Raw genomic sequence first — 25,430 nt, forward strand, 5'->3', positions numbered from 1 at the left:
AAGCCTGGAAGAAGCCGGTTGCAGTCATGTGACCTTCATTGGCTCTACAGTCACTGGCACACTTGCAGGCTTCAACAGTCATTCTGCTATGAATGGCATGTGACTGCTTCGCCTGTGACTTGGCTGTGAAAGGCACATGACTGCAGGAAGCGTCTTTCAGGTCAGCAGAATGATGCTAGAGGTCACTGCAGCCTTCATTGATTCCTAACAAGTGTTGGAGTGATCAGTTGGGGTCCTGAGCAGAGGACCCTCGCAGGTCAACTCTTGATCACCTATTCTGAAGACAGATCGTCAATAAAAATTGCTTGGAAAACCTCCTGTATAAACAAATCTGTTTTGAAAACTTTTTTTTTTTTTAATGACTTCATCATTGATATTGCACATGTGAGATAACCGTGTTGGTGATATTGGACCTTCTCTGATTTGACCAATGAAAGGCCTCTTGATTTGGAACCTCTTTGGTAGTATAAAATCTGACAATCATTCTAAGCATTCTGTGATTCACATTGATGGCCTTCTGCGTAGAGAGTTTTCAGATTCCCAGTAAGGCCGGGCTCACACAACCATGTCGCATTCCGGCTGTGATCCTGACCGCTGACCCTGCGTATGGTAAGAAACTTTCTTGCGAATGACCACGGAGGCCTGCAAGCGGTCATGCGCAGTATAGGGTTTTTTGTTTGTTTGTATTTCTTGCGCCATCGCTTAGCAATGACTCAGGTACTGACAGCCCAAACACAATGTTAATTGCGTATGGGATGCGGGTCAGATACCTCCATTGACATCAATGGAGGCCGTCCATGCAGACTCTGCAGTAAAATAGAGCATGCTGCTATTTTTTTTTCTTCTGCTTGCGGAATACGCAATTCGTATCCACAAGTGTGAAGGAAATATCGAAAATGCATTTTACGTGGAAAGTCCCCATGGACGCCGATCGTGGAATCTGCAATACAAATCTGGTTGTGTGACACCAGCATAAGGGCGATATCCGTGTGAAACCCCTGGATGCAAGGCATTTTCATGTGAAAGCAGCCTCACATCACTGCACGGAATCCCCCCAGCTGCTGCTAAAATTGGCTTCCCCTGTCACATTTGCGGCAGAGGATTGGGGAGTTCTCCCACTGTTTTCAAACGGCGTCTTTTTTTTTTCCCCCTTTCTGTTTTGTGCCTCCACGCTACATCGCATGACTGAAAACATTGCAAATGGGAATGAAATCAATGAAAATCATTGGTTTCATAATTATGCGTTTTTACTCACTCTTGCGTTGCGGGAAATTTAAAAAAAAAATAATTTTTTTTTTATTGCCACTGTGCAGGCACCCTAAGGGCGCTTTCAGACCGCGCACTGCAAACTGGCATTTTTCTCTTAATGTAGCATTGACTGCATCATCTAGGTACCTTCATACACCGAATGTGCTGCAGGAATTCCACAGCTGAAAATCCACACCTAAATGGAACGTATTTGGCTGTGGATTTGAACCCTTGTATTTTAAGGGTTAAAACACGCGGAGTAGACGTGCTGCGGATTAGTTTCCGAAGTTTTCCATAGCATGTGTAGATTCTAGAAGTATCCCCCGGATGCCTTATAATGTAAATGCTAAGGAATCCTGTGTGAAGGCGGCCTCAGGTGGTGCGTTCACATGTAGCGGGTTTGGTGCGGACATTCAATGGATGAAATCTGCTGTGGCTCCATATCGGGATTCGCAGCACAAAATATGCTGTGGATGCACAGCAAAATGCATAACGTGTTTGTGCACCGTATGGGTATGCTTGGGGTAGAGTACTGTATGGACCTTGTAGTAGTCATGGCAAACCGGTCTAAAGCAAACTTGGGTGCGCCCCCTACTGCATACAGTGATGGCCTGCAATCAGACCTCATCGCTGTGACCTTGTATCTACGACTTGGAAGGTCGTTGTGACTTGAGTTCAACTTTGTAGTAACATTGAACACTGTAAAGTTAGGCTAACTCCACGCGGGCGAGTGTGGTATTAAGCTGTGAATCCCACCCCATATCGCCCTCGCCTTCCCTGTGAACGCCCCGTGGATGCGAGGCGTTTTTATGTGAACAGCTGAGGCAGAGGATCGCAGAGTTCTCTAATTGTTTTCAATGGGGCTGTATGAAAATTGCCTTACTGTCACATAAGAGTATCACAGGGCCATAATTCGGGCACAAAAATGCACGAATGTTCTGGCCTGACTGCAGGGCTGCTTACCCAAGATGAAAGCCCCATGGATCCCTATGATGCGGTGAGTGCGTTTAGGCCTCATGTCCACGGGCAGATCGGATTCCGCATATGGAAGCCTGCATCGCAATCCAACCCTGCCTGTTCCTGAGGACGCTGTGTACCGGTCCAGGTCTTCTGCATGCCTGTCCGGGTCTTCTATTTTCTTCACTGCGGACGTTCCGGGCAGCGCGCCGTCGCACATTCGCAGTAGAGGTTTTTCTTAGTTTCTTTTCTTAACTCCTGTTTCCCACGGAATCCGTGGCTTGTCCACAATACAATTGCAGATGAGTTGTGAATTGGACAGCTTCCATTGGCTTCAGTGGAAGTCGTCCGTGCGGGAACTGCACTGAAATGGAGCATGCTGTGATGTGTTTTCCGGACAAGGTCCACAAAACAAATCGGCATGCTTTAATTCATATGTGGACGCCCATGCTTCCCTATGGGCAGCTTGATTTGCGGATCTTGTGTGCAGATTCCACAAATCAGATCCGCCCGTGGACATTGGGCCTTAGTAAGCCTGCTGTGGAGCCCGGACACTCCTCCATAATATGGGAGCAAAATATGCACCTGTATTGCCAGATTTTGTAGCAGCGCTTCTGACGCCATGCTTTTTGAACACTTTCTGTTTTATTTTGGTACATTTTAGCAGTTTCGTCTTGCTTTCTTTACACACCACATCACCCATTGCAATGATGGGGTGCGTTAAAAATTGTTGAATGCGGTTGAAAACTCAACACTTTTATGAACGCCTGTGTTAGGCTGACCTAGGATATGTGCAGGCATCACAAAGCAAATCTAGAACAAAATCTGCATGTGGCTCTTATGTTGAAACATACTTCTTACAATGTATCACATTTGCTGTGACAGTCTGTTGCTTTGCTACAGGGTGTCTGTTTTCCGCTACAGATGTGCAGGGTTTGTTATAAGCCCGCTCACTTACCTTGTACTGTACGGGTTGCAGAATTCTGGTATGCATTCCACAACAAGTCAGCTACGTGTTTAGTCACCCTTGGGGCTCATTCATACGACTATGCGTAAAACGCTGCATGGGTCACGCAGTGTTTTACCGGTCTGCATGAGCAGACAGACGGCTATTGCCACGTACAGTAGCACTGTGCGCGGTATGACTGTGGCGTCTTGTAACAATCGTAAACTAAAGCATGCTGCAATCTTCACGTGGATTTACACGCTAATGTGAACGGATCAATGAAAGTCCATTCACCGCGTGTCACAAGGCTGTGTTTTGCGTGCGTATTACAGGCCGAAATCACAATAGCGTGAATGAGCCCTTAGCCTAACTCAACGCGGTTGAGAAACTCTGTCAATATCACTCTTGGCAACGTGCGGATGTGAGGCGGGGTTTTTTTTTTTTTGTTTGTTTTTTTCATGCAAAAATGCCTTGCTTCTGTGAATTTCCGATCCTCCCGCATAAGATAGTATCAAAGTGTGTTTTTTTTTTTTTTTTAATTCTCACTCTATTACTAGCGACATTCTGTATAAACGCCACACACATGCAACGTAATTGTGTATGTACAGCGTTTATTGCACACCCATAGAGAACAATAGGGCTTCATAGCGCGTAGCATGCTCTATTTTGACACAGAATCTGGGCAGACCTTCTCCATTGATGGAATTGTGTATGGGCTGCGGGTGACGGCATCGGAAATGCAAATAAACAGAAAAGAAAAACTGTACTGCACATGACCGCCTGCGAGCCTCCACAGTAGAGTTGAGGTAGGTACACAGGGTCGCCAGCCGGAATCTGCTGCAAGCCTCCCACATAGGAGCCCGGCCTAACGATGGTGAATGAATGCGCCGCTATTTGCAGTAACGCCTATTCCAAACTAATCTGATTAATGATCGTCTGCCCAATTAAAGAAAAAAGGCTTTTCTAATCCTCTGTAATTCAAGATGGGGTGGCATTAAATTTAATCTCGGCCAAACATACAATCCCTTTATCATGTCCTACCCTGGTGGTATTGACAGGTGTTTTTTCACTAACTAACAATGGCGTGAAAATTGTGTAATCCTACAGCACACGAACTTCTGGCAATGTCATAAAGATAGGACTATAAAATGCCATTATTTCATAATCCAGCGCGTCCTGCAATATACAAGCCACTTTGTTCTAGAAGGCATTACACAAGTTGCTTGGTTTACGGCCATGTCAAGGTGTGTGCGCCTTTACAGTTTATCATGTGACACAATAAAATGATGAGGTCACGTCTCCCTATACACTGTATAACTTGTGACTTTAGGCTAGGGTCACACGAGGTGGAATCTCCTCTACAAATGCACGTTACATGCAGGTTTGTCACAGACTTCACCCCACCCATGACGGGTAAACATGTACTGCTAATAATTGATACTCTATGGATTTTAATACCTTAAGGAACAAGGCCAGTAAATTTGCAGCGCTTTGTCCTGGGCTTTAATCCTGGTTGATGGTAAAAATATGGCCCAGATTAAAGCTCCGGCAATCTAGCAGGAGCTGGTCCAGGTCCTCAGCTATTGGTGACAGCCGAGGACTCGGAGGAGAATGCAGAAGCAGTTTTTGAACGCCTTCTTCTTTACTGGCTACATAGCACTCAACGAACGCTATGTAGTGAAGAGGAGGGGGGGGGAGGTTTGTTTGGCCTGGCAATCACATGAAAACTAGGTGTTCCCTGCCACAGCAGAGCTGCAGGGTCCTATCAAACCCTGATCAGCTCTTTTAGTGACTACTGTTGTCCTGTGTAACTGGAGCTCCTATGGGTGCCCCAGCCACAGTGGAAAGTGTGAAATTTTATTTATTTTTTAAAATCTCCTGCCTTCCCGCTGATCTGCGGCACGTCCGCAGCTGCGGGTGTGCTGCAGATCCGATGGCTTCCATTGACTTTAATAGAAGCAGTCTGTGCAGGATCCGCAAACAATGGAGCATGCTGTGATTTGTTTTCCAGACCGAAAAGTCATCAAATCCGTATGTTGGTCTGACTTGCGGGTCACACGCCCGAATTCCGCAAATCAGATCCGCCCAAGGACATGAGGCCTTAGGCGCCTTCAGACAGCCAAGAAAATTGTGTGATATTTGTACAAGACTCACAAATAAGAACCCTATTCTTTTGAATGGGGTCATATACATGAGCATTTTTTTTTCTTCGCGTGAAAAAATTGCGGCATGTCGTATGTTTAGGTGTTACATCATAACGCTTCACCCACTGCTTTAAATGGGGGTCGACAAAAACGCTGTACAATAACGTATCCAATAAGAGCTCAGCAATTAAATGCCACCTCCCCGTTTAAGCTCCATATATCACAAAGGCGCAATGGCCATTCAGTGAATGTAGGGAGAGCGTACCAGATGTCACCCACCTCGTTCACTATAAACGGGCAGTCGTTCAAAGATGAATAATTGTCTGTTTGCACGGAGCAAGAAGACACTCGCTAGTTGTGTTTTCTAGGAGCCGAAACAGACCTAGCGACTACTGAGCAATTTCTTGCTCAGCACCTTGTTGGATTCAGTATTTACAGGGGCGACAGTTGCCCCCAACCGCTCGTTTGAGTGATTACTCAGGTGAGTGTTGGCCAGTGTTAAAATGCCTTAAGTGAGATAGATTCTACCTAAAGTAGAAAACTGCACACGAATATAAAAATATGTTCAGTAGCGATATAAAAACTGTCTTGGGTTTCCCTAACACTTTCTTTTCTTAACCTAAAAAACACATGGGGTGGGGGACGAGACTGTGATATTAATGGACAAATTTGGACCTCTATCACGCTTGCATATGTAGATATTTCATGTAAAAATTAGAAATGTGTTGTAAGCAATACTTGGGTAGAAAATTGTATATGGACTTCTCTGATAGTATTATGTCAAATTACATAGAAGAGTAGCCTTGTAAGGGAGGTGCTTTCCTTTAAGAATTAGCTAGTATGCATAATACTCTATGGTGGAACTGGAAATTTGTCCCAGGAAATCCTGGTTTGGCTAAGAGGGTAGTCTCTTGGGAGAGGTGGTTTCTCGGTGTATACTGTAGTTGGGGGTATTAGTTTAATATGTCTCCACCAGAAGTATGGGTGGAGACATTAGTTGGCCGGGCTGAGAGAAAGGGAACTCTGCTGTAGTTAGGTAGGGTCCCTTACTTTTAAGGTTTTAAGGCCCATTTGCACAGCGCGATGATTGTTCAAACCTCGCTCAAACGACAGTTTCAGTGACCGCTTTGAGGAATCGTTTTGCGTAAACTATTAAGTAGCTACTTTATAGCTCATTAGCGTGCAAATGAAGCCTTTAGCTGAATACAGTTAATTGCCTGTGCTCCTTTGTTCTCCGACAGGTTAAATAGCTGAAACAATGCTATTCGCACTACCTGTGGGAACTCAGCGGGCGGTCCTGATAAGACCGCACAGCGATTTTGTTTTGTTTTTGTTTTTTTTGTTGACCTGAATTTAACGATCAGCTAGCAGTGCACAATGGCCGCACATTTAGACGCAACGATTATCGCTCAAACGATCGCTTTTTAGCAATTATTGAGCGATCGTCGCTCCGTGTAAATGGGCCTTTACTCATGACAAGAAAACTTCAGATATCAGCTCATATTCACTGGCATGACATATTAAGAAGGTTTGTCCAACAGATTGTGGTCTTATTCAAAATGGAATACAGTGAAGGGTCTTCTACAGCAATATCGGCATCGCCTTTGGACAGATGCAATACTCTTGAAGAATTAGAAGTTGCATTACACTAGACTAGGCAATTCCAACATTGTAAGTGCACACCCAGAAACCAAAAACCAATAGAACTCTGTGTTGAGTAGAGAATTGTTGTGGCTTCTGAATATGGGGTCTCTCCTCAAAGTAATATTTTATTTCTTATGGTCAGGAATGTGAACTCTTATAATCAAGTGCTAGAACCGACTGTTGTATAACGTTTATTATAATGGTATGTACTGTACATCAATTAGTCATGGATGAATACTACAAGCACAACGGGTTTCTAACGTACTGTAGCACATACTGTCTGTACACAATACGAGATGTACAGTAGCCCAACTATGCTTGGAATTTTGTAAAGTCAGGATGCCCACAGCTTGCTTTCAACTAACTCTGCATAGTGTTCCCTTATGTCTGATAGTCCACTAGTAGTAATGAGCTGACAGTCTTACGTGCCACTCCGGTGCCCTTTTTTTTTTTTTTTTTTTCCCCCATTCATTATGTAGCAATCTCCCCAGTATATGTGTGAGCTAGTGTTACCTTAGTTAGTTATTCCTTTCTATCTGAACCTTTCTTCTCAGATGGTCATGTGATCTCAGTTCTCACCAGCTTAGGTCTACCTGAGTTTATGCTGTCTGAAACTAACCTAGTATGTTAGGCTGAAAAAAAGACATGTCCATCCAGTTCAGCCTATGATGACCAACCCTTTTTGAAGTTATTAATGATTATAACATATAATATTCTATCGCTCAGGAAAGGCGTCCGGCCTCTCTTGAACTCTTAATGAATTCGCCACCACGTCTTTAGCCAGAGAGTTCCGATACTGGTGTATATTGATGCAATCGGAAGCTAGGGGCTGACCTGGCTTTGCTGGGGTTTACCCCCCTGTCAAGCCCCTAGCTTCTGATTGGCTCGTACAACAGCGGCAGGGAGGGCACTGAGAGCCAAGGTGGGGACAACAGGCAACACTGACAGTGGGGCCAGGTCAGAGCCACGGCATAGTGCTCACCATTCCGGCCCTGCAGTTGTTGCATTGGCTCAGCTCCCCCCTGCCTCCACCACTGTACTTAGCACAGCTCAGCTCCCCAGTCCAGCGCTGTGTTTCAGCTCCCTGCTCTGGCGCTGTGTTGCGATGCCTCAGCTCCCCCTGCCTCCACTCTTCAGACCAGCGATGTAGTTCGAGCGGTACCTCAACTTACCCCGCCTCCGCTTTGTGTTCCGGCACTGTACTTATTGCACTGCCTCAGCTTCACCACGACTCCACTCCCCGCTCCGGCGCTGTATTGCGGTGAGAGTGACAGCAGGGAACATGGCAGGGAGCCTTTCCCCACACCGGCCCTGAAAATGACTGTGGGGACAGTTGCAGGCATGCCACACAGAAGTCAATCACAAGCAGCCAATTGGAAGCTAGGGGCTTGACAGGGGGCGCAAAGCCTGGTCAGCCCCCTAGCTTCCAGTGGTACCTGAGAGTTCCATAGTCTCACTGCTCTAACAGTAAAGAACCCCCTTCTACATGGGTGTAAAAACCTGTCCTCTAGTTGCAGAGGGCGCCCCCTTGGCACAGTCCTGGGTATAAATAGATAATGGGAGAGATCTCTGTATTGTCCTCTGATATATTTATACATAGTTATCTATTCGCCCCTCAGCCAGTTATTGTGTTTGTTTGTTTGTTTTTTTTTCTAAACTAAACCCTAATTTTGATCACCTCTCTGGGTATTGTAGTCTGTCCATTCCACTTTTATTACTTTAGTTGCCCGCCTTTGTACCCGCTCATGCTTTGATATAGCCTCGCGTACTGGTGCCCAAAATTGTACACCATATTCTATGTGAGGTCTGACCAGTGACTTGTAAAGAAATGTTCTCATCATATGCACCTATACCTCTTTTAGTACACCACATAATCCTATTTGCCTTGGCAGCAGTTACCTGACATTGGTTGCTCCAGTTACGCATACAGTTAACTAAAAGCCCCAAGTCCTTTTCTATGTCTGTTTTTGCCCAGTGGTTTCCCATTTAGTTTTTTTATCTGTAAATATTGATATTTTACTGTGCAATCCTTCTATCAGGTCATTAATAAATTATATTAAAAAGAATGGGGCCCAAAACCAACCCCTGTGATGCCTTACTAGTAGCCGTGACCCAATCAGAATATGTATCATTATTAACCACCCTCTGAGCCAGTTACTTACATACATTCTTGCCCAGACCAAGCATTCTCACTTTATATACCAACCTTTTATGCAGCACAGTATCAAACACTTTGGAAAAGGTCAGATACATAAGATCCAATGAGTTTCCCCGTTTCGGTCTAGAACCTACATCCTCGTAAAAGCTCATCAAATTGGGTTTGACAGGAACCATCTCTCATAAACCCATGCTAATATGGCGTTTTACAGCTATATTCTTTGAGATACTCTAGGAAATCATCTCTTAGTAACCCTTCAAGCATTTTACCCACAATAGAAGTTAGGCACTGGCCTATAGTTTCTAGGTTCACCTTACAAACCCCTTTTTGAATATTGGCACCATGTTGGCTATGGGCCAATCCAGTGCAACACACTCCATAATTGATAGCGCGATTAGACTGTTTCTTACATATGACATTATTGAATTCCATTAGTACCCAGGTGGTATGTCATCGGGACATGGCAATTTGTCTACTTTAATCTCTATGGCTGCTCTGCAACTCTTTCAGGGTTAAATTGGTGACATTTAGTAGAGTTTACTTTATCACTCTGAATCTCCTCTGACATTTCATTTTCCACTGGAGAAAAAAACTATTTATTAGATTTGCCTTCTCCCCTCTACAATTTTTCCTACATTATTAAAGGGCCAACACTTTCAGTATTCATTTCTTTTCAATTATATTATTGAAGAACCGTTTACAGTTAGTTTTATGCTTTGGCAATGAGTGTCTGTCTCCACTCCTGCCATTTTCTGATTTGTTAGTGCTGCTTTACTGTCTTCTTTTAGTAGTTTAAACTCTTTTTTTTATTGCACCCTTTACTTTTTTGACTCACAATGGTTTTCAAGCTATGCTGTTTTCACAACTACCATATGCTTCTATTCACTACGCATGGAGTCCCTGGGGCTGCATATTGTATATTGTAGATGCCCTACTATGGTTTGTAGGGAGCCATAAAACAGCTGTGTGCATAAGGCCTTAGGCTCCATTGACATGGCACGTTGGCCTCCATGAGGGGTGGCCCTTATTTAAAGGGGTTGTCTCACGCCGAAACGGGGTTGGTTTTTTTTTTGATTTTTTTTTTTTTTTCATAGGCCCCCCGTTTGGCGCAGGACAACCCCAAAGGATGTGTTAAAAAAAAAAAATTTTATTACTTACCCGAATCCCCGCTCTGCGAAGCCTTCCTTCTTCCTTCACAAAGATGGCCGCCGGGATCTTCACCCACGATGCACCGCGGGTCTTCTCCCATGGTGCACCGTGGGCTCTGTGCGGTCCATTGCCGATTCCAGCCTCCTGATTGGCTGGAATCGGCACACGTGACGGGGCGGAGCTACGAGGACCAGCTCTCCGGCACGAGCGGCCCCATTTACCAGGAAGAAGACCGCACAGCGCAAGCGCGTCTAAAAAAGCAAGAAGACATCAGAATTAGACGGATCCATGGCGACGGGGACGCTAGCAACGGAGCAGGTAAGTGAATAACTTCTGTATGGCTCATAATTAATGCACAATGTACATTACAAAGTGCATTAATATGGCCATACAGAAGTGTATAACCCCACTTGCTGCCGCGAGACAACCCCTTTAACTTGCTAAAAGTTTGCTGGGGTTGCCTGGATGTGTCCACATAAATTTCTCTAAGAAGAATAAAGATTGAGATAGGGAAGAGTATACTACATTTGAATGGAATTAATCATTGCATAATGCATATACCGTATAAGCCGAGTCTTTCAGCACTAAAAAATGTGCTTATACTCGAGTGAGGTTAAAAAAAAAAAAATTAAAAAAAACGCAATACTCACCTCTCAACTGGCGTTTGTGTCCCCGGCGCAATGGTCTCCCTGGCGGTGCGGCAAGCTGCTTCAGACTTCTCCCCGCTGCCATCTCCCTGGCCTGGTTTTGAAATCCCCCGCCGTCAGCGCTGTGTGAGGAAGCGCTGTGATTGGATCGAGCGCCGGCCAATCATAGCTGGCGCTTGCTTATTCAGTAAATGACCTCACTGAATGGCTGGCTGTGATTGGTTTATCAAGCGCTGGCTGTGATTGGACTGAAGCAGGCTTGCCGCACTGCCGGGGGCAGCATCGTGCCGGAGACACAGATGCCAGCTGGGAGGTGAGTATTTATTTATTTTTTTTTTTTTTACCTAGTATATACTCTAGTATAGCTAGGCTTATACTCGAGTCAATAATTTTTTAATTTTTTTTACTCGGGTCGACTCATTTTCGAGTATATAAGGTACTATGTTCCAACTTCAAGACATTTGAGGGTCGCTCAGCAGTTGTCCGATTTTGAGCTGAAATTTTGTACAGCCTTTTTTTTTTTTTTTTTGTTGATTGTAACAGGATTAGGGGGTGGGAGCAGCAAAAGCTTTTGGTAAATTACCTATAGCGAAGGGCCACTCTAGCCTCCATGCTGGATTTCTGTTCTGTCTAGATAGCTGAAAACTACATCAAGGTAGAACTATGGGCTGAACCATAGGCTGTCCTAACTGAAATGCATAATGCAGATTTAACTGAGCCACCAAAGATGTTAGTGCTTCCCAGAGCAAAATACTTGATAGTGTGGCTAAAGTTGAACTACCATCTAAATACCTGGGAGATTATGCCAGCACAATGAAAGGCACTTTAGCAGCATCTCTATTGCTATCCAGCCTGTTAAGTATTGTGTCTTATACATCCTCTATAGGCTAGTGCAAGTAGGACTATTCCTGCAGTATATTGTGTTGTACAGTTCTACATGTGAAGTGCCTTAGGTTTTTTCATTTCCGCATGATCATTAAAAAGCTACCAAAAGCTGCAAGTTTTGGCCTTCGTTCTAGCAGGTTTCTGGCTCTAGATTAGGCCAGAATAATGTATTCAACTCGCAATATTAACTGGAACATATGAACATATCTTTTAGATCAGGCCTGGAGAAGTGTTAGGAAGACATAGGAGTTAGGAATATCAATAGCTCTATTCTGGTTATTGGACCAAAATGCTATTTCCCCTCCACCTCCTATAGAGAAACTCGCCCCCCCACCACATCTACTATCCTACCTTTCCAGACTTGCAAGCTGTTGTGTGTAACTTCTTGCAGGAGCATGTAGTGTTGTCATGTGTGAGCTTCACCCCTACAAGGGGAGGTGTAGCCATCCGGCTCCATACTCTGCATCGGGTGGAAGTGCCCTGCCTGATGCGTTCTACTTGAACGTGCGCTCTGGCCACACTAGGCAATATAAAGTCAGGATCCAGTTTTTGCTGCTCCCTATCTGCACCGGCCTTTACATCCCAAACTGTAAACATTCCTACAGATTATGTGAACTCTATCATTCCTGGCGCTGGTTACATAGACTTGCTATGTCCAAATCCACTCCTGACTTGCTACTTCAAAGTTAAAGGGGTTGTCCCGAGGCAAACATCAAAATTTTACATTACCCCATTCCCCTGTCCCCCCCCCCCCCCCCCGGCATAAAATAGCAATTTAAAGCGTTTTTTAAACCGCTTGCTGCTCACCGATGTGATGAAATATGAAGTTATAAAAATCTTCTCCCTAAGATGGCCGCCGGTCCTTTCCCAGGGATGCACTGCGGTTTTCTCCCATGATGCACCGCGGGTCTTCTCCCATGGTGCACCGTGGGCTCTGTGCGGTTCATTGCCGATTCCAGCCTCCTGATTGGCTGGAATCGGCACACATGACGGGGCGGAGCTACGATGACGACGCGGGACCAGCTCTCCGGCACGAGCGGTCCCATTCACCAGGCAGAAGACCGCACAGCGCAAGCGCATCTAAAAACGCCAGAAGACATCGGAATTAGACGGATCCATGGTGACGGGGACGCTAGCACCGGAGCAGGTAAGTGAATAACTTCTGTATGGCTCATATTTAATGCACGATGTATATTACAAAGTGCATTAATATGGCCATACAGAAGTGTATAACCCCACTTGCTGCCGCGGGACAACCCCTTTAAGCCTGATGTCCTCCAAACCCTCCTGGTACTCTTGAACGTCTTTGACCACCTTCCTGGTATTCTGCCCCACCCCCTCTTCTCTTGTAGTGATGTAGAGGAGCAGGTCATCAGTTGTCCTCTGTCGCAAACTAGCTGCCAATCGCTGACTACTCCTTAAATTACAACATTTGGATCTGACCAGGAAAATCTAGAGGGCTAGAACTGGTTTTTTTTGGTTTTTTTTTTTTTTTTCTTTTCCCCAGCATCATCTCTCAGGGGGCCCCAATGTACAGATCGGTCGTCCGCTCCCGACAAAAGCGGAGGGACCACATGACTTTTGTCGTTTGTGTTCCATATCAAATGAAACGCAGCATTCGTGGTTCTACTATCTTGGGACAGCTTGTTGTTGAACAGCCAGACTTGTCAGTGTATACAAGCAATGGGAAGGAAGAATCGTTTACTGGGTAGTACTGAGGAACAATTTTTAACAAAGAGAGAGAAGTCCTCAGAATATTTCTCCTGCCCCTCCCCAGATGCCCCCACCTCATTATCCTGGAATATAGCAGATAACTCCCTTTTATACGGCATTATTCCAGTTTCATGCGGCCAAGAATCTTGAGCAAGTTTGATACATTTCGAGAATCCCTAACTCGCACAAATATGAACCTCCATTCTTTTGAATGGAGTCGTATACGCAAGCAATGTTTTCCCACACGTGATCGTGGCATGTACTAAGTTTTGGTGTCCATTGGAACGCATTGGCCATTGTTTTCAATGGGATGGTAAAACGCGCTGTGAGGTTTCCCATTGAAAATAATGGGAAACACTTGCCGATCCTCTAACGAGCCTGAAAGTCACACTGGAGGCTCGCCACGTCACAGAAGTGATGGAAGGGGGCAGAGGTGTGAAAATGCACATTGGTGAGCGCGATATTGGCCTGAGTTTCTTAGCCCGATATCATGCTTGCCCATGTGTAGGTAGCCTACAGCTGCGTGGAACTGGCCTTCATCTTGACAGATAATAAGTAAAGTAGGGAAGTGATATTCTTCTGTCAGGTGGTGTATCCGTAGAGCTTGTCTGATATAATTTTTTTAAAATTTCATTTGGTCATAAAAGCAAACGACTACGCCCCGCGGTGAGCACCTGACTCGAACCATGCCAGGACTTTATAGCCGCTGATGCAAGGCATTTGTCCTCAGTCTTTTGAAAAACTGTAATATATGGAAATAAAGATGAGCTCACTTGTCTCGTGCTACGGTAGTAGACCCTAATGGTGTCCTTATGTGCATGGGCTGACGATTGTGGGCTATTTTTTCCAAGAAAAGTTAATCTCGTATATTATGGTCAGAGTCTAGGTTGGCAGAGTCTTCGGTCTTCCTGCTTTATGGGTAATTGCAGTGGCCGGGTACAATATCTTAATTGCTTTCAAAAGGGCACACATAGTAAGCCCATTGTACTACATATTTCTCACAATGCAGTGACACAATGTTTCTCTTTATCCGATTTATAAGTTCGTATTAGTCATTCTTTACAGTGAAATCTGGTAATATTCAAGTCTGTTCTTTCTTGAAAAATGTAACTTTTTTTTTTTTTCTTTTTCCACATGGTTTTGTTACGGACAACATTTTTCTGTTGCAATCCACCAAAATGTCATCTGATGGATCACATCTACATATTAAATTATAGTGTTTGTGTGTATGTATATATTGATGTAGCACATGTGTTTTATTACTTGGAACATACCTATAGGATTAGTCAGTAGATATCTACACGGGATTGAGGGCACAGTTGCTACTCCTATTGGGACTGACTCGGCTATTTTCAGAACAAAATGCTAAGTCAAAATTGGCGTCTTATACGCTGGTTTGGGTAAAGACAGCGCTGGCGCGAAGTGCAACAAATGTATTAAAAGATTCCAAACTTGAAATCTAGTTTATACTAGACTGGCTAAAATGATAGTAAATGTGATGGCCACAAGCAGCGATACCCTTAAATGGTATGCACCACCATATTTTATTTTTTATAAAGTGTCATGGCCAGCGTTGAATGCCAAAAAGTTTTCCATAATGTGCCAGGAAAGTGGAGTAGAGGGTTCAGTACACCTGACCCATATACATGGACAGGTTGCATTTATACTGCGTGTGTGTTGAGGTTCTCCAGGATATTGATGACCTATGCTGATGATCCGTATATATGAATATATTCAATCTGCTAGGTATGCATAGGGGCAGAGACGTCTATAAAAACATATCTTTATTAGTATTTAATTAAAATTGGGGGCTAGATAAACACACAAACCCCTAACACAGACTAACACTGGAAGGTGCGTCCGTGACTCGAGCAACTATTAAGAATGATGCAGTAGGAAATATCCAATCGAGGAATATTCCAGCACCTCAAACTATTCAATAGTGGTGGAGGTCTAAGTATCCCACCAAATCCCAGTAGATAGATACTTAGACCTCCACGACTATTGATCAGTTAAAGGTGTAGGGATATTCCCCGATTGGATATTTCCTACTGCATCATTCTTAATTGATCTTGAGTCATGGACCCACCTTCTGATGTTAAGGTCCCTTTACACGGGACGACTGTCAGGCAAACAATGCCCAACACTCATCTCTGTCTCCACGCTCCTGCACGGGAGCTAGCAGAGCTGTGTCTCTCGCGGAGCAGCCATCAGGGGGGCGGGGCAGTGCAGGAGATTTCTCCCCTGCCTCCCTTCATTCACATAAAACAGCGGCCGTTCGCTACTGAACGGCCGCTGTTTAAACTGAACCATAAGCGATGAGCTCATCGCTGATCTTTTTATGCGGCATAAAAGATGAACGATAAAGCTCATCGTGCGGTTTAAACAGCGACCTTTCAGTAGTGAACGGCCATTGTGTTATGTCAATGGAGAGGGGCAGGGGAGCCGGAGGAGAGAAGTCTCCTGCACTACCCTGCTGGCTGCTCTGAGTGAGACAGCTCTGCTAGCTCCTGTGCGGGAGCACTGAGAAACCAGGATGAGTGTCGGCATCGTTTGCTCGACAGTCGTCCCGTGTAAAGGGACCTTTAGTCCGTGTTGTGTTTTTGTGTGTTTTATGTAGCCCCCAATTTTAATTAAATACTGATAAAGTATGTTTTAGTATAATGTCTATTCTGTGAAGGGTATACTATATCTGACTCCAACCAAAACCGTTGTCATATGCACCTTGTAATCTGAAACTATACAAATTATATAGCAAAACAAAATGAGGGACCCATTCCTGTACTTTATTTTAGTGTTAATATATACTAATGGAAAAAAAGTATCCCTACTAAACCAGCAAAAAATTTTGATGGGAAAAAGTTATTAAAAAGTCCTGTATGTCACAGGGGAAAAGAAACAAAAATAATTTTGGTAACTAAAGAAAAAAAATTGGGCAGTAAAACCACCACATGGGTAAAAACCCCTAAAGTGTCTGGTCCCTAAGGGGTTACATTTACAGCATAGTAATTGTTTCTCTGATTTCACCTTACGCAATGCAAACGGTGAAATTCTGCAGCGACCTACCCTAGTAGTGGCCCTGAAGGTCGCTGCATCCTGTAACTGATCATTCACTCTTGCACAATCTGGAACCTTGGCTTGTAGAATGTGATCATCCATCACTTCCCTTCCACAATTTGCACACCAGTGCAGTATTTCCTGACTGATTGCAGAAGACTCCTATTATATCACTTGCCCAGAATATCCTTTTTGGTGTTCATTAAATTGGCTTTAGTATATTGTGAAGTCCAGTTTATTTCCTTTTTACTATTTCTATGTACCATAGGACCGGCTCTATATTAGTAATTGAGAATGACTGACTTCCATCCACTAGTGGTATTTGGTTGTGGTGTCACAGCTAGCGCAGCACCAGTAGTATGTAACCGTATCAGCGGCTGCCTGTCCTGGTTTTCTTGTAACTCTGTCCTGGACACGGTCTTCTAGAGTCGGAAGGCTGCCTTGTCATAGGTTCGCACTGTACAGGAGAGTAACATGCAGCCTTCGCTGTGTGCCCGACACATTTTTGTCTGGTGACTGCGAACACGTGAGCTTGTTAGAAAGACAGGGAGAAAAAAGTGTTTGAATCCCGTGAGTCATGCTCTTCAGGACTGCTTCCTCTTATGTCATCCCGTGTGGATATAGCTGGCAGACGTCTCTCTGTAGGCAGAAGCACTTCCCAGAGGACAGGTGTGCGGAAGGTAAGCGCTGCTGCTCCGTGTACCTGTATGTAGTTGTATAGTGGGAGCTCTGGCTACAGCTTTATTCTGGATCTTGGGTGCCTTTGGCATGGATGGAAATATGATATCGATGGATATAAGAGATCAGCGTTCTTTACTATCAATATGTTGGAGAACATCTGTCGGTGTATCACGAGTGTTGGCTGCGTTCTTTATTTGGGGGTTAAGATTATCATATATTTTTTTTTGGTTTTTTTCAGTTTTTCATCCCCACTTTCAAGAAGATCATAGCTTTTAGTTACCTATCAATGTAACTGTATGAAGACTAGTTTTTTGCAGGGCGAGATGTATTTTTCAATGGTACAATTTAAAATATTTTTTACACTTTGAAATGAAGGAGGGGGTAAACAATTCTGCCATATATGTAGAGGAGTGGGCTTGTTTCTATGGCATAGACACTGCTGCAATAATTACTTGAAATCTTTTTTAATTTTTTATTTTTTTTATTGGAGATGGAATGACCCAAAAATGCGCACTTTAAAAAAAAAAAATTTTCGTACTTTTTTTTTTTTTTTCCCCCCCCCACTTTTGCAGTATAATGTAATATCACATTACATTTATCGCAATCTAACAGGCAGTCTGTATCAAGCCACACCACAGGCATAGCTTTATAGACTGCAATGGCAGCCCTGGGGACGTTCAGAAGGCCCCCAGCTGACACGGCAAACAAAGGCACCCTGCAATCTCCTTGTGCGGGTTGGGGACCATTTAGGACCCTCTGAATTCTGACTGGGACACTTACAAGGTTAACAGCTGCGATCGGCGTGGGTGTAACTGTACATCGTGAAACATTAAGGGGTTAAAGAGTACCGGGACTTTCAGAAAACTTGGTATAGAGGCTTTCTATGTCATTTCCTATGAAGCTGTCTTCAGCTGCCAAAAGGAGGAAGCATAGCTGAGGGGGCATAGTGCTTGGGTGAGCCCTGCAGCCCCCTCATTTTAGCGATTAGCGGGGGTCTCTGCAGCAGAAACCCCACTAATCAATACTTTTGACTTCTCTATGATATGAAGTTTTCTGGAAGTGCAGATGCTCTTAGTTTTTTTACATAACCAGTATGATGGGGTTTTTTATATGCTATCTCAGTTGTTGATGCTTTGTTTCTGTTTAATGATCATTGGTGGGTGACATTAGTTGGGTGACATTAGTTGGTGGTTTGATGTGAAATGTATTGTTTCAGTTGGTGATGGACTTTGTAATGAACAAATTGGTTATCCGTAGGTGACATAAGGAACCTCTGACAAGCCGTAGATTTATTCTGTAAGTGTACTGCTGTTTGTGGATTATATCAGCCACCCGTACTTAGAAGTACAGTTCTCCTCCATGCTGCAAATGTGGAGCAATTTTAATAGGCTTCCACCAGCACCCGGTGGGTACTTTTTGCTAAATTTCAGTTGTCGTATTTCATGCTGCAATTGCCTTTTCTCAGTATATTTTTAATGCTCGGTCAAATATTTTACAGTTATGTTAGAATGCGGCGCAAACTGTTAGTCTAGAGAAACCTCTAGTTAGCAGGTCTGATTGTACATTCTTATAAAACCTAATATTTCCGGGCACAGTTAGAGCATCCTCTAATTCTTCAGCTTTTTAAGCCAGTAGTACCATTTTTATTTATTTTTTTTTTATTTTTTACGAGATTGGTCTTTAACCCAGGGGTGGTATTGTTTATATTGACTATATACATTACTGTCCTTTTATATTTTATTAGCTATTTTGTATTTAATACAACATTTTACTATTTGTATATCCAGTGAAACCTCTTTGAACCAGACAATAAAAGTTGCATCAAAAATTGGCCTTGGGGTTGGTCTTAAAGAAGTTGGCCAGTATGCATACAATAATATATGTAGGAAATGAAAATCTGCCACAAGAAATCTGGTCTGGATAAGGGGATAGGCTTATCAGATGTGTGGTCTTATGAGGAGGTTTCACTTTTTTTTGTTTTTTGCTTTGTGTTTTTGTTTTCACTTAAGTATTTTCTTTTCTTTAAAGCTCTGAAACGGATAATGGGTCCGAAGAAAATAAGGTTACTAAGCCATATCCTAGTCCTCAAATCGTGATTAGGGATGCAGATACAGCTGAAATCACTCGGCAAAAATTACCCCAATCAAGGTAAATGGTCGTTCATTTTTCCTATAGTATTGTGTATCACAACATGAACATAATTTCTGCAAGTCCTAAACGGAACTAAAAATGACTTCACAGCCCCTAACTCCAGTGAAGAAAAAGAAGGAAACGTGGACATTGCTGATATTAAAGGCACTGGACACCACCTTCATTTTGAAAGCTGTGTATTTTTGGATTAAAAAAACAAAAAACATTTTTATATCGCTCAAAATTCGTTCAAAAGATCAAGAGAATGACAGTTTGAGCGATCATTTTGCATAAGCTGCTAATTGGCACTAATGCCCAGTAGCACCCTATTAGCTTCATTTGCATGTAAATGAGCCTCCCTGAGCTGTATGCAGAGAACAGCAGGTGGTCTCTTATCTGCATACAGCCCCTTTGTTCTGCCAAGGGACTGCAGCTGAATACAATGTTGTCAGCGCTCCTGTGGAGAATCCCAGTGTGCAGTCCCTGCTATCAGCTCTGGCCGAACAATGGATTTTAAACTCAACTAAAAATCATCGTTAGGATAAAAAGCAAACGGTGGTAGAATTTACACCCAACGATTATTTCTCAAGACATAATTTGAGTAAATTTTGAGCGATCATCGTTGTGTGTGTATAAATGGGGCTTTAGATTCTTCTAAAATCCTGCAGCATGATGGACTGTTGTTCAGTGCTGACTGTAAAAACAGGTGTGGGGTGCTGGAGGAAACGTGAAAGGAACATTTTATTGCCAAGGAAAGGGAGGTATGATGAAGGCTTACTGCCGGGGGTGTATTTGTTCCGCTTGCAGTGTACATAACATTATCTGTCTGTGCATTATCTATCTGTGCAGGAGAGAGGGCAGACAGTGCAATGTCTCGATCATCCAGTATACGGAGCAGACCTGTGTCAGTAGACAGCTTCCCTTGTGTCAGCACTGATGGGGTTATGTCTTGACCATATGGTATTTCTGAACAGATTTACTAGGCAAGCTCTCTACACTCCGGTCTGCTCCGTATACTGGATGATTGGGATAGTTGGCCCTCCCGTTCATTCTGTAGTGTACAATGCATTTTCAGCAATTTCCCTGGGTGAAGGTAAAACCTTAATCTCTTGTTTTACCCAGCTGTACTATGAACTGTTCTCTCCCCTGGCAATAAACTGCTCCCTCTCCCCCTTTCCTATCATTGTATTCGGCATTCAAGAAAGAAGAGTCTAACTGATTTTAGACAGAATCTTACTCGTCTAACTTGCAGTAAGGAAATGTTTGAAAAATGTAGAGCTTTTTTATTTTAATTTTTTTAAAGTTTTGGGTCCAAAGTGTGTTTGTGTGTGTTTTAACATCTAGCTGAAATGTTCTCTAGCCTTGTAATTCTTGCAGAAAATACAGCAGTCTTCTTGCAAGTCTTTTTTACTTTACAAATTTGTAAATGTACGTTACTAATTGCTAAGTTCTGTTTTGGAATTGCACTGGTATGATCACGATTGCTATCTCTGCATTCTGACAATGATTTCAGTACACAGCAACTAAGTGTTAGCTCTATTCACCTGACACTTTTCCATTTACTGCAGATCACAGCAGCATAGGTAGATGAACATTTTGCCTTTCGGATCTGCAAACATGAGTTGTCTTATGAGCTTCCTTCTGAAGTAAGCAAAATGCCACACTTACAGTCACATGCCGCTCCACTCTGAAGGTCGTATAAACTTTGTACACAACAAGAGCTTTTATATAAACTGTTTGGTCTGTGAAACGGACCGCGGCGACAAGAGGACCTGTTGGCAGTTTCCCTTCTCTGTTCTAGTTGCTTTTATGTAAAAAGGTTTGCCTTCTCCTGGGGGCATGTAATAGGCACAAGCCATATGGAACACCAATATTTTAGGTTTGATATCTTTAGTGTTTTTTTTTCTCTTTTATTCAGTGCATAGGGCTCTATCTAGGAGGCAAATATAATGGATTAGAGTTTGCAAATAAAACAAGTAAAGCCTGTCTAACGGCACACACTGCAGTGGATTTGTTACATTTATTTTGAAAGGCTTAATTTAAGTTCAGTTTACAAAATACTGCCAAGTTCGGACGAGTTCCTTCTTTAAATCCCCCTCCTGCCCCTTTGCAACCTGAGGGCACAATGCAGGCTGCACATTACTACTCTGAGAGGTTCTTGATGAGGTTGTACCGTCCTCGCTTCCAGGTGGAACAGCGTTCTAGCCTAGATAATCCATTCAGCACTACGGAGCCATACACAAATTCATGGCCTTGCGTTTTAGAAGAATTATACACGCATTTAGGAGCATCTTTATATTTATGCTGGATGTAATGTGATGCTTGACAAATAGTAAAGCGGTTTGTTCTTGCATCACCGTTTGGCTTGTCATTTGAGACAAGTGTTCAAGGTATTAGTGTGGAGAGAAATTGTTGACTCTCTATTTGACTGTCCCATTTTATGTGCTATGGCATAATATTTCATAAATAACTAACACATTAGTTTGTAACTTTTACTTAAAGATCAAAGACCTATGATTCCTCATTAACCCTTGACATGAAGAACGACACAATGAAGCTTGAGAGGAAAAAATCTACGAGTCAGGTAAGTCAGACATAAGATTTGTGGCATTAAAGGAAAAAAATACAAAGATAGTTGTATAATCCATAAACGCTTGTTTTAAAGGAAACCTGTCCGGTCCCTCAAGCCATGGACAACACAGTATAGTGACAGATACGCTGATTTCAATGGTCTGCCACTTGTACTGATTGGTTTTACGAACTTCAATTTTGAAACTTTGCAGAACTGGAGAGTAGTCTAGTAAATCTCATGCTTGCTCATGTATGCACAGTGCCTGCTCCCCTTACGTCCTGCGAAGCTTAAAAACTAAAATTGGCAAAACCACGGAACTAATCTGTATAAATAAGACCACTATCTGAAAATACAGTTGTAAATGAGATTATATACCTGCCTTTCTTTAAGGCTACAAATTAAAATTGCTCCCATAACAGGAAACAGTGAGGCAGCTATATACTAAATTTCTGGTACACACTGGCTGGCCTTCAATTATATCATTGCTAACAAAACTTTTATATAGGTGTAAGGCTACTCACAGGTTTTTGCCTAGTCGATTTTTGACTGCTCATCAGCACTGTCAGGCCCATGGCCCTCTGGCCTGCAGGGCATCTGACCTAAAGGCTCATTTACACGTAAGGATTATCACTCAAAATTTGTTCAAACGACCAAAAATGAGCGATAATTGTTACGAGTAAACGCTGCCATCGTGCACTTTTTATCTGAACAATGATATTAAGGTGAACTTAAAATCTATTCAACCACAGAGAGGAGTATCTCTTAACAGACCGCATACTGTGTTCTCAGCGGGAGTCGGGAGACTACATTGTATTCTGCTGTCAGCCCCAAGGAGAACAATGCAGCTGTTTGCACAGCAGGGCATGTTATTAGTCACAGGCTGGGCTCCACAAACAGCTCATGAAGACCCTTTTACATGCAAATGAAGATTATAAAGTGTTGCTGGACATTATTGTGCATTAACACTTTATGCAAAAATCGCTAAAACTTTCAGTCGTTTGAAAGATTATCTTTGCGTGTAAATGGGCCTTTCGGAAAATATTCTTATCTAAAGAATATAAACTTTTTTTTTTTACTAGTGTGAATCCCTTGAACCAATATTGCAATGTGCAAATGGAACTCTAAATTAGTTCTTATGCAAGACAAACTTGCATTGATGTGTAGTTTAGGAGTGACTTAATGAGCAAAATATACCAAGGATCTTCTGTTAACTTCGGGGATGACTGCTTCATTCAGTGACTTTTGGTCTCAATAGATTTAAAGTGTGTGGTGTAAGATTTTATTAACTTTAATAATATATTTTTACCTTTTTCAGATTTCAAAAGCAAATGCACAGTTTCATAAGCTGTTTAAGGATGTACCTAAGGATGAGATGTTAAAGGAAAGTAAGTATGAAGACGAAATCGGAATTGGCACTCTTGTAGAATCTTATAAATAAGAAATTTGAAGCTCCTTAGGAGTGCAGAGTCTTTAGACTTTGTATAATCCGAGATCAGAAAACTGAATTTGCTAAGCAGTTTATGAATGAACTAAAGGAGGTGTACAGATTATAACCGTGTAAACAACTTTTTTTTTTTTTCCTTTTCATACTCTGTGCTCGGCTATGTGAGCCGCATGCAAATGTCAGGACAAATCTGTTATTTTCCTCTACATATCTTGTGTTTACTGTAAAACCTTAACCCCTTCCCGCAACAGGACGTACCGGTACGTCCTGGGGATAGCGCGAGATCACATAAAATCCTGCGCTGTCCTGCTGCAACAGCGGGGGATTTTAACCCCTTCCCTGCCGCGATCTAAGTAGATCGTGGCAGGGAAAGAGTTCACAAAGGGATCGCGCTCCCTCTGTGGCTCCGGCCGGCTCTCGCGATGTCATCGCGAGAGCCCGGCCTGTCACCATGGCAACAGGACGCCAGACACTGGCGTCCTGTATTGCCTGTGCCTATAATCGCTGTACAAGCAATAAGGCATGGCAGAGCAGTAGCTCTGCCATGCCTTATAACAGCGATCATCGGTACAGTGATATAAGTCCCTCAGAGGGACTCATAGTATTAAAAAAAAGAAAAGTGTGAAAAAAAAAATGTAAAAAACGCCCTTTTTAAATGCTTTTTCTAATATTAGCATAAAATACGGGGAAAAAAATTAAAACCCCACAGATTGGGTATTGACACGTCCGTAACGACGTGTACAAAAAGTTGAACATGCTTTTTATTTTGTACGACAAAGAGTTAAAAAAATGCTAAAAAACAGAGGCAAAATGCAAATTTTTAGCATTTTGCCTCCCAAAAAATGCAATAAAAGTGATCAAAAAAAGCCGTACATTCCCCAAAATGATACCAATAAAAACTGCAGCTCGTCTCACAAAAAATAAGCCCTCATAGAGCTCCGTACATAGAAAAATAAAAAAGTTACAGGACTTTGAATGCAGCTATAGAGAAAAAAAAAAGATTTCCAAAAAAAAGGGGGTTTTATTGCAAAAAAGTGTAAAAACCTGAAAAAAATATAACAATTTTGGTATCATTGTTACCGTACTGACCCGCAGAAAAAATTTTGTCATGTATGCTGCATGATTGACGCTGTAAAAAAAAGAAAAACAAATCTATGTCAGAATTGATGCGTTTTCTCTCCCTGTTATCATAAAAAAAAAAAAAAAATTACGATAGTCTATGTACCCAAAAGTGGCACCGATAAAAACTACAGCTCGCCATGCAAAAGACAAGTCCTTATATGGCCGCGTCCACGGAAAAATAAAAGTTATGGCTTTTGAAAAATGGATATGGAAAAATACCAAAAAAATCGCTTGGTCCTCAATGCCAAAATAGGCCATGTCATTAAGGGGTTAAAATTGGTGGTTCCTAAAAAAAAGATTGTTCCTGCATTTCCCACTATCTGTAATCTTCGGTCTAAGGTTGTCCCTTTTACCTCTCTAGGTTTTACCTGTGCATTGCAAAAGGAAATTTTGTATCAAGGAAAGTTATACATCTCAGAGAATTGGATTTGTTTCTATTCCAAGGTTTTTGGGAAGGACACAAAGGTTAGTAGGCCTTTTAAATTCCATAAGGTATTTGGAGGGCGGCATTACAATTCAGAGACCTATATCATTTTGTACTGGCTCTGTGTTTTTAGTGTTTTGTTTCTTTTTACCCTACAGATCGTCATTCCAGTTTTTGCTGTCACTGTGATCAAGAAAACAAAAACTGCTCTGCTTGTGCCAAATGCCTTAGTCATTTCTACAGTAACTGATAGGGTAGGTGGCATACCACTTTCTTACTAATCTATTTCTATTATGTTAATCCTGTTATGCTAACTTCTGAAATTGACAAGTTATTGTAAAAATACTCCCAGCAATTTTAGATCCGTTTTAGGTTCAATTCCCAGCATCCCTGCACATCAAATGTTTGAAAGGACCATGGGTGCTTTTTCACTGTTTACATTGCTCCATTCTGCACAGCTCTATAATTTTAGTAGTGGCTGTGCTGGGTATTGCAAGGTTGTCCCGATC

General features: G+C 42.7%; 1 protein-coding gene across 3 annotated transcripts in view; it reads left to right on the top strand.

Moving 5' to 3' along the window:
• GRAMD2B (GRAM domain containing 2B) overlaps window positions 1–25,430 on the top strand; it is a 93,968-nt gene that overhangs the window by 59,090 nt on the left and 9,448 nt on the right. For 2 of the 3 annotated variants that reach the window (XM_066603128.1, XM_066603130.1), the window contains exons 2-6: window positions 19,258–19,377; window positions 21,862–21,943; window positions 23,247–23,316; window positions 24,859–24,962; window positions 25,080–25,175. In XM_066603128.1, the coding sequence (XP_066459225.1) occupies window positions 19,258–19,377; window positions 21,862–21,943; window positions 23,247–23,316; window positions 24,859–24,962; window positions 25,080–25,175 (472 nt within the window). Of the gene's footprint in view, window positions 1–19,257; window positions 19,378–20,878; window positions 21,006–21,861; window positions 21,944–23,246; window positions 23,317–24,858; window positions 24,963–25,079; window positions 25,176–25,430 lie in introns of those variants that run through there. The other variant, XM_066603131.1, reaches the window with a different exon arrangement.

The sequence above is a fragment of the Eleutherodactylus coqui genome, chromosome 5 (genome assembly GCF_035609145.1).
Source record: "Eleutherodactylus coqui strain aEleCoq1 chromosome 5, aEleCoq1.hap1, whole genome shotgun sequence".
NCBI classification, from domain to species: Eukaryota; Metazoa; Chordata; class Amphibia; order Anura; family Eleutherodactylidae; genus Eleutherodactylus; species Eleutherodactylus coqui.